Source organism: Bombina bombina, chromosome 8, assembly GCF_027579735.1.
Source record: "Bombina bombina isolate aBomBom1 chromosome 8, aBomBom1.pri, whole genome shotgun sequence".
Classification (NCBI taxonomy): Eukaryota; Metazoa; Chordata; class Amphibia; order Anura; family Bombinatoridae; genus Bombina; species Bombina bombina.
Genome location: NC_069506.1, coordinates 131358817 through 131369330, shown reverse-complemented (window position 1 = coordinate 131369330; position 10514 = coordinate 131358817). Strand labels below are relative to the sequence as shown.

General features: G+C 36.4%; 1 protein-coding gene across 1 annotated transcript in view; it reads left to right on the top strand.

Moving 5' to 3' along the window:
- ILVBL (ilvB acetolactate synthase like) overlaps nt 1–10514 on the top strand; it is a 144732-nt gene that overhangs the window by 64028 nt on the left and 70190 nt on the right. The window contains exons 8-11 of the mRNA XM_053690578.1: nt 470–567; nt 4819–4955; nt 8307–8441; nt 8594–8708. Coding sequence (XP_053546553.1) covers nt 470–567; nt 4819–4955; nt 8307–8441; nt 8594–8708 — 485 coding nt within the window. The remainder of the gene's footprint in view (nt 1–469; nt 568–4818; nt 4956–8306; nt 8442–8593; nt 8709–10514) is intronic.

Here is a 10514-nt window from a genome sequence, read left to right as displayed (position 1 = left end):
AAGCTTTCTTGCAAAACTTCTGCCATATCGTTCCTCCAACATGTGCTCGTTTCCTATCTAAGTATTCTCTTCAATAAAGAATACCATGAGAACAAAATACACTTGATAATAGAAATAAATTTAAAAGTTGTTAAAAATGTATGCTCTATCTGAATCATGAAAGAAAATAAATTGTGTCATGTCTATTAAGTGGAAAAGAAATAAAAGGGTTTTTTTTAACACAGAAGCCATGAAATTTATTCTCAGACAATGGAAAATTGGTCTTAATGGGTCTTCTTAATTCCTGATTTATAGATGTATCATATACTGGGAAATATTAGTTGAATGACTATTTTAAATTGTATTGCACATTGTTTGGGCTAAACTAATCATACAAGGGGTTTCTAAATTTAACTTGTGCATTTTAAAATGTAATTTTAGAAAATATTTTTAAATGAGATGTTAAACTTCATTTTTGGTTAATCTTTAGATCCAACAGTGTGTGGAATTGCTGAGTCGTGCTAAGAAACCGGTGTTTCTTTTGGGAAGTCAAGTCACATTACCACCTACACCTGTTGAAAATCTCAGGTAACATCATTATTTATTTCTACTTATAACATTGATCTAAAGATATATCATGTATAGATGACCTCATGGTGCATGTGTGCTTGGGGGAGCTAAAAGAACTTTCTTAAAACAAGATGGCTTACATTCATACTTAAAGATACAGGGCCAAATTACAAGTAGTATGCTAGTTTCCCCCCCCACCTATTTAACTGCACTCAAAGTAAAAACTTAGCAGGCCAGATTTGTGTGCATATTACACATTGAAAGTCAAAAGTTAGTGTGTGAGGAAAAGACTCATGTGCGCTTAGTTCAGGACTTTGGATATCTTGACTGCGCCCAATAGACTTGTGATATATATATATATATATATCTGTAGTATACGTTGCAGGTAAAGTAAGAAATAAGGGGCGCCTCATAGTGTAACCTGGTATCATTCAGATGATAATAGATGGTGTATCTAGGGTACTCACAAAAGTGGTGGCACCTCTGTAGGATAAGGTGCTTGCGAAAAAGGCTAACCTTAAACTGCAGTCAGTACGCTGTTACCGGCAAATGGAACCGGAGTTGTTGGACCAATCCTCTCTGGAATAACTGAGTTCAATAAAATTGTCAACCTGGTTTCTTTTTGCAGTAAAATAGTTTCAGAGTTACCCGCTCTGATACCCATTTTACCACATTCTAGTCCCCAACAACATAAACTATTTAAGTTAGAATTGTCTTTATCATGAAAATCTTTTGCTACCGATGATCTAGTTGTGCCTTTCTCAGTGTCTTTTTTAACATTGCTGATGTTACTCATATGCTCCAACATTCTGGTACCCATATTTCTTGTGGTCATCCCCACATAGAAAATGTTACACTTACAACTGATACAGTATTTACCACGCTTTAAGATTTACAATTTATGAAATAATTAATCTTCCAGTTTACAGATCCTTGCCAAATGTGATTATTTTTGGCATTTCTTTAATTTCATTAAGATTTCTTGATCTTCTAAAGGTTATTTGTGGCCGGACTGTCGAGTATGGTGACAATTTTGTGTCAGATAATAGGATGTGCCAGTGTTTGTTCAGAATAGAGCGAATGTTGTCAGACTGCGGTGAGAATGTACAAATTAATCTGATATTCTCATCAGAGGATCTTTTTCTCCATTTTAGTAACTCTTTCATCTGATTCTTAGATATTCACCAAAAGGAAGTCCTCTTATAATGCGTGGATGATGGTGACCCGTGGCATGTAAAATAGTATTAGTGGCAGTGGATTGTCTGAACAGTTTAGTTGGAAGAGGATTACTATCTTTTTGCATCCATATGTCCAAATACTATTTTATCCACAGAAACTTTACTTATAAGATACAGACCAAAAAGGTTGTTATTCATTATATTAATACATTCAGAAAGATTTTCCACCGTGCCATGCCACATGAAGAAAATATCATCAATATACCTGGACCAGTGGGATCTGAGTTTAGAGTATGATGATAAAGTATCCAGAAATACTAAAGTTTCTTCCCACCAACCCAGATATGTAATAGCATCAGTGGGGGCGCAGGCCATGCCCATCGCTGTACCACATGTTTGCAAAAAGAAACGATCATCAAAAGTAAAGTAGTGGTGTTTTAAATTAAACTGCAACAACTCCATGATGAATTATTTAGTCTCTTGAGTCATGCTTGTGTTTCTAGCCAAAAAATGGGCTACCTCTTCACACCCCTATTCCCATCTTATACTTGTATAAAGCGATTCAACATCTCAAGTCACCGAAATGCAATTGGAAGGTAATTCTACTTCCTTAATGTTATTCAGTATGTGCATGGTGTCTCTAGTATACAATGTAAGCCCTCAACAATTTATCTTAATCTGGCATTAACACATTTTCTTGCTTTCTCAGTTAAAGAGCCAATACCAGAAACGATTGGTCTCCCCGGAGGACACTGGATGTCTTTATGAATTTTATGTAGTAAATAGAACGTTCCAGTTCTAGGATTTTTTTCTGTTTGATTAATAGCACCACCATTATTCCCTGTAATTATCTATTTTTAGTTTTAATATCTAAATAAGTTTTATATTATTATTTATTTGGGAGTTGAGCACAAGCCCTTCCCTTTTTTCCATTTGTCTTTGTTTCCCTTTAACATTTATCCCATATCTTTTAGAAGTGAGTTTGCAGTACTTGGTATCTTTTGTAAAACACAATACATGCTTTATTTTTTTTACAAGCTAAAAATTATGAAAATTAATCTACTGGTAGAGCTGACTGTTAAAAAATGTTATCACTGGGCTTTAACGCAGTTAGAACAGCATGGAACATCCTAACTTTCTTAGCGTCCTGGTCCCTTCTGCGTCTACGAAATAAATTATGGGACTAGGCATTGAAGTCATGTAATTGCATGGACGATTATGTGATTTCCTGTTTCCTACAAATGTTTGCTTCAGAACTTTGTATCGATCATAAACATTTTCCCCCGTCATGAAGGGGTTAAGTCTGCAGTGTGCACTACTAAATCTTAGAAGTAGAAACCCAGAATTGTTAATCACTCATGAGCTCTAGCTACGCTCAAGGTTAAAAATAAGCACTGTCAGGTTAGCGCTGGTATTACACGTTAATAGTAAAAAGTTAGCGTGCAAGCGAAAAACTCAGGTTTGTGTGAAATAGAGGCGCAGGTCCTAATCTTCTTGTCCAGTAGTCAAAGAATTCCGAAGATTACTGAGGATAAGAAAACTACACTTGTGTGTGTGGAAATTAATCCAATAAAAATGAGTGCAGTATACCAACTCAGATAAAATTAGAATCCAGCTTCTTGCAAGGGAATGGTTAAGGCCCTTCAATGTACTGTAAGTGAATGGATCTTCCGGTGAATGATAAGGTCTTTTGGAATAAACTTCTTGAATAGATGTCACTAAAAGAAGTAAAACCTTCACTGGTATATGCTATATTAAATTGTGTATAATAAGTGCAGCATACTCAATCCGATAAAATTGTGATCCGGCTTCTCATGAAGAGTTTACAGTAGACGTTGGCAGTTTCACAAAAAGCAGCAACAAATATTTGTCACCAAAGAACAAACATTTATTAAAAACAAATCCAAAAGGGGAAATTTAAAATGGCTCTATGCGTTTCAACGAATATATGGTCTTTCTCAAGAGCAGTGAAACAAGGTTTCAAGCTTGTTTCACTGATCTTGAGAAAGATGATATATTTGTTGAAACGCGTAGAGCCATTTTATTGGGTTAATTTCCACACACACAAGTGAAGTTTTCTCATCCTCAGTAAACTTCGGAATTCTTTGACTACAGGACAAGACGAAGATTAGGACCTGCGCCTCTATTTCACATTCCTCGTATCTTAAACAGTCCCTTGGGAGAGACCGGAAGAAGGCAGCGGTCCGCCCAGAGGGGAGTATTGTTTCTTACCATACCATACTATACAGTTATTTAAAAAGATCTATAATAATCTGTATTGAGCTTGTTTCGCTGACTTAGGACTTCGGATATTGTGACCTCGCTAACTCCCTCTCCCTATAGACTTCTATGGGACACACTAAAGAAAGGCTTTCCATTTTATCTCTCGTTCGCTAAACCGAAACTGTGCTAGACCAACTGTGCTAAAGCCTAAGAAGTATTAGGAATACTTCAAATTCCTATTTTATTCACCTTACCGTGGTCCAGCGATACTGTTAAAGGGACACTGAACCCACATTTTTTATTTCGTGATTCAGATAGAGCATGCGATTTTAAGCAACTTTCTAATTTACTCCAATTATCAATTTTTCTTCGTTCTCTAGCTTTCTTTATTTGAAAAAGAAGGCATCTAAGTTATTTTTTTGTTTAGAACCATGGAAAGCACTTGTTTATTGGTGGGTGAATTTATCCACCAATCAGCAAGAACAGTGTGTCCACCAAAAAGGGGCCGGCATCTAAGCTTACATTCTTGCATTTCAAATAAAGATACCAAGAGAATGAAGAAAATTTGATAATAGGAGTAAATTAGAAAGTTGGTTAAAATTGCATGATCTATCTGAACCACAAAAGAAAACAATTTGGGTTCAGTGTCCCTTTAATCACGTCCTGCGCTTTCATTAGCGTGACACTTGTAATCTGGCCCAATACTATTATTTGGGATAACAGCAGAGTGGAATTTAAACTTTTTTTATGTAAGAGGTGCCTTATTACACATTTATATAGCAGTGGCACCTCGTATGCCACCTCTTTTATGTTATTGCTTATTTGGAAAAAAGACAGAGCAATGGTTAATTTCTTTTATTTATTGTAGAAAGGTTCTGGAAGCCTTGGGTATACCTTGCTTTTTGGGAGGCATGGCGAGAGGCATGCTGGGAAGGGACAGCCATTTACACATTCGTCAGAACCGCAAGGATGCATTAAAGGAAGCTGATTTAGTCATCATGGCAGGTAATAATAGAAACATAGAATTTGATTGTAGATTAGGACCAAAAGGATAGATATCGTCTTTACTACCCATTCCCCAGCTTTGTACAACCAACATGGTTATAATAATATACTTTATAACCTTTAAAACTCTAAATGTCTGTCTGTTTCTTAGTCACTAAAGACAGCCCCTTGATCACATTTTTTTTATTAGCTTTTCACAACAGGGAAGTGCTAGCTCATGTGAGCCATATAGATAACATTGTGCTTACGCCAGTGGGTTCTAACAACACAGCACTAATTGGCTTAAATGCAAGTCGATAGAAAATAAATAAAAAGTCATGTGATCAGGGGGCTGTTAGAGGATTAGATGCAAGGTAATCACAGGGATAAAAAGTGTATTAATGTAACCATGTTTTCTGTGCAAAACTGGGGAATGAATAATAAAGGTATTATCTATCTTTTTAAACAATAAAATACTTTAAATTGACCGTCCCTTTAACTTTCTTCTGAACCTGCTACCCTCTAATTTTAGATTATGACCCCTTGTTTTGGTATTACTTTTTTGTAGAAAATACTTTTAGTTTATAATTTATTAAGTCTCTAAATATATTTGAAGATTATTTATCATGTCACTTATTTCTCTCTTTCTTCAAAACTATACATATTTAGGTCATAGAGTCTTTGTAAGTTTCATAATTTAGACCATGTACTATTTTAGTAGCCCTCCTACTGGACGGTTTCTTATTTATTTATATCTTTCTGGGGATGTGGTCTCCAGAACTTTACATAATATTCAAGATTAGGCCCAACTACTGATCTGTAAAGTGGCGTAAGAACCTTTGTTATTTATGCTGCTAATACCTCTCCCAATGCAACCAAGTATTCTGATGTAGCACCAGTCTCTCTTGTTTAGTTAGTAAGCCTTTAGAATGTGTTCAAATGTCACAGGAAACTACTGGTGCTTATGTTTCTAAATGTTAAAGAACCATAAAACATGTTGAGATCTGTGTATATCGTAAAAAGGCTAATTAAGTAAAAATAGTTTGCATTAAAAAAATGTTTAAAAATTGCAAATATAAGCAAAATTACTTACATAGCCATGCTGTTTGGAGTAGACTGATGCCCCCCCCCCCTTTTTAGTGTTTAGCATCAGAAACACAAGCATTGTATTTCAACTGAGTTCACAGCAGATAATGAGTGTTCACTTCTGCATTCTACTAAAACAATGGTAGATACAGATACAGCCATAGAAGGAAATGTGTGGGGGGAGTTAGAGCTTTATAATTTGGAAACTTAAAAGAAAGAGTTAATGGTGAGGCACTGCAGTATAAATTATAAATAAATAAATATATTTTGTCTCTATCCCAACTTGTTTTAACTCCCTTTATTATTATTATCATTTATTTGTATAGCGCCGCCAAATTACGTAGCGCTGGGTACAATGATAGGGGTATACAATGACAACATTTTGATAAAAATACAAAACATAAAACTAAACAAATCTGGTACAGGAGGAAGAGGGCCCTGCTCCGGAGAGCTCACAGTCTACAGGTTTAGGGTGCAGAGACATAAGGTTGGGGTAGCTTGTTACATCAGTTGCAGTAGTGAGTCAGGCAGTTCATGTATTAGTTTGGTTAGGATGAGAGATGGTAAGCCTCTCTGAATAGGTGGGTTTTCAAGGAGCGTCTGAAGCTATACAAGGTTGGAGACAGTCTTATGGAGTGGGGTAGAGAGTTCCAGAGGACAGGAGCAGCACGTGCAAAGTCTTGGAGTGGGACGTAGAGATAACAGGAGTGGAGAGACGTAGGTCAGAGGTTGATCGAAGAGGACGGGATGGGGAATATTTCACGATAAGAGAGGAAATATAGTTGGGAGTTAGACTGTTTAGTGCTTTGTAAGTTAGGGTTAATACTTAAAACTGTATTCTGGAGTGTATGGGGAGCCAGTGTAGAGACTGGCAGAGCGGAGTTGCTGATGTAGATCGGCAACTTAGGTTGATGAGTCTAGCTGAAGCATTCATAATAGATCGGAGGGAGGAGAGGTAGTGTTTTGGAAGGTCATTTAGGAGTAGGTTGCAGTAATCAATGTGTGACAAAATGAACAAATGAATAAGTATTTTTGTTGTTTTTTGAGTAAGGAAGGGACGTATTCTGGAAATGTTGTGTAAGTGTGAACGCCAGGATTTGGTAAGCGTTTGTATATGTGGGTTGAATGTGAGCTTTGAGTCTAGTGTGACCCCAAGACAGCGAACCTGGGGTGAGGTGTTGAGAATAGAGTCTCCAACTGTCAGAGAAATATAAGGTGTTGGATGTCTCGAAGAGGGGGGAATAAGAAGCAGCTCAGTTTTGGACAGATTGAGTTGGAGGTAGTGTGAGGACATCCAAGAGTAAATTGCAGAGAGGCAGTTGGAAATCTTGTTGAGTAAAGAGGAGAGATATCAGGAGAGGAAAGATAGATTTGGGTATCATCAGCATATAAGTGGTACTGGAATCCAAAGGAGGCTATAAGTTTTCCAAGGGAGGATGTATAGAGAGAGAAAAGCAAGGGACCCAAGACAGAGCCTTGTGGTACTCCAACTGAGAGAGGCATAGTATCACAAGATGTGTTGTTAAAGGAAACTGAAAACTAGCAGTTTGCGAGATATGAGGCAAACCAGGAGAGGGCTGTGTCTCGGATGCCAAATGAATGTAGTATTTTTAGGAGGAGAGGATAGTCGACTGTGTCAAAAGCAGTGCATAGGTAAAGAAGAATTAGTTAGGTGTAGTGGCCTTTTGCTTTAGCTGATAACAGGTCATTTGTTACTTTAGCAAGAGCAGTTTCTGTTGAGTGTTTAGGGCGGAAACCAGATTGTAGTGGATCAAGTAAAGAGTTAGTTGTGAGAAATTGAGTTAGTCGATTGTAGATCAGTCGTTCCAATAATTTTGAAGCAAAGGGAAGTAAGGAGACCGGTCGATAGTGAGGAGTTGAGGGGTCAAGTGAGGGCTTTTTTAGGATTGGTATGATTGACACATTCTTGAATGTATCCGGAAATGTGCCAGCGGTGAGAGATTGGTTAAAGAGATGAGTTAGGGTAGGGGTTAGTGAAGCAGAGAGAGAGGGAAGAAGTTGTGAAGGAATAGGGTCAAGTGGGCAGGTTGTGAGATGAGCCAAGGATATGAGTACAGAGACTTTTGTAATAGTTTTACAAGATACATTCTGTTTAGTTGATCTTACTTTTTTTAACAACATGATTCTGCATGATGCAAACAGTGGGAATTTTATTGAAATCTGTTTTTTTGCTCCTTATTGATGTGTGATACGTTTATAGCTTGACAATTCAGTTCTTACTTGTGATAGTCCCGTATCTTTGTTTTTTTTTCCCTGTCTACCAAGGTACTGTCTGTGATTTTCGACTTTCTTACGGTCGTGTTCTGAACCGTAAAAGTAAAATTATTGCTGTCAATAGGGATCGATCTCAGCTTCTGAAGAACTCCGATATGTTCTGGAAACCAACTGTTGCAATCCAAGGTAAAGTTTTCTGTCATTTTTAGCGTAAGATAAAAATTGTGAAACGTTTGCAGCATTTTACAAACATGCTAATAAGGAAGGTTCTGTAGTGGAAAACTCACTTGAAACTGGTACCTTTTTAAAGCATTAAAATATTATGCATTTCTATGCAGGTGATGCTGCCTCGTTTATTGTTAAACTTTCTGAGGGACTCAAAGGATTCTCATGCCCATCAGAATGGACTGAAAGCTTGAAGACGGGAGACATCAACAAAGAAAAAACAAACCAGTAATATATCATTTATATATATATTTTTATAGGGGCTGGAGGTTTGAATGAAGTTTAAATAATCTCCTATAGACATCCTCTGCTTATGCTGTGTAGCGGGCAGCCTCCTGATGTCCTCTGTCCTATTTCTTCGGTGTCAGAAGTTCTCTCCTATTTCTTGGTGTCCCTGTGACTGCTTTTACATAATTAGGTCATCAAACACAGAGAAAAAATTCTCACATACAGAGACACTCGTTAATTTTAGAGGGGTGGGAGGATCTTAAAGAGCCCATAACTTGGCCCCTGTACCACTGAAGAACATGCAGACTAGGGATGGGCGAATGTGTTTATATTCGAATTCGAATGTTAGAACGAATGTTATTGTAGAAATTCGATTTACATAATAGAATGTTGATAAGAACGAATATTCTTAAAAATTCGATTTTCAAATGTTATTTACAGTTTTCGAATGTCATATTTGAATTCGAATGTGAATATTACATTTATAAAACACAATTGTAGACTAGAAACACTATTTCGAATTCGAATGTCACATTCAAATCGAATATCACATTTGAATTTGAATATTACATTTATAAAACACAGTATTAGACTAGAAATACTATTTCGAATTCGAATGTCACAATTGAATCGAATATCACATTCAAATCGAATATCACATTTATTAAACACAGTTGTAAACTAGAAATACTATTTTGAATTTGAATGTGACATTCAAATTCGAATATTACATTTAAAAAACACAGTATTAGACTAGAAATATTATTTTGAATTTGAATGTGACATTCGAATGTAGCATTCGAATTTGAATATTACATTTATTAAACACAGTTGTAGACTAGAAATACTATTTTGAATTTGAATGTCACATTCGAATTCGAATATTACATTTCGAAATTGAATGAATACATAGCTAAACATTCTATTATTCGAACAAATATTTTCGAATTTTATTGAAAATTTCAAAAATGAAAATTCGAAAATAGATACATTCGCCCATCCCTAATGCAGACCCCTCATTCTATAGGAAGAAATGTCCTTTTAATCTTAGTGCGGAAGTTTTCTGTAAGATGTAGGTAATCATTGTAAAAATGGTGATTACATGCAAAATATTGGTAGTTTGAGCTGAGCTTGAGTGGAGCTCTGTGGGACCTATATCTCTTGTGTTTGATATTTAGGGACTCCACACAGAAGGGGCCCCTCTTACTGGTCACTTGTCCTGCTAGGGAGAGAAACGGTGGTCACCTGCACAACTGGATAGTAGGAAGAAAGTGATGGGTCCAGTGTAACCTCATTGGTAGAGAGCAATCACCTGCTTATTTTATTTACTGTACACTTAGGTGACTTTAAATGTGCGCTGGGCTCCCGCTGTTTCTAGTTTCTGCAGACTAAACATATTATCTATACGCCCTTTATTGGGTGGAGAAAAAGTGATTTATGTAGGTAACTTACAGAAGCAACAAAAGAATTTTGGGTTATAAAGGATATTAAACTCCATAATTACATATCATATCAGAAATGAATTACTGCATTTACAAATGATCTGCATAGACGATGAACGATTTAAAAGCATTTAAAACCGTAATTTTGTTAGCAAAGTTTGTATTGTTTTACACTCCAGGGACTAACTTCTTAAATGTTATCTTATCCCCATTTCCAATTGAAGACATATATAAATGGACTCCTGTAAATTTCAATTCTTTACTGATCAGCATGTAGGAGGTTCAGAGCTCTGAGCTACACACAATGCACTCAAACCTGAGGCAGTGGGAAAAGTACATTTCAGATTTAAAGGGCCATGATACC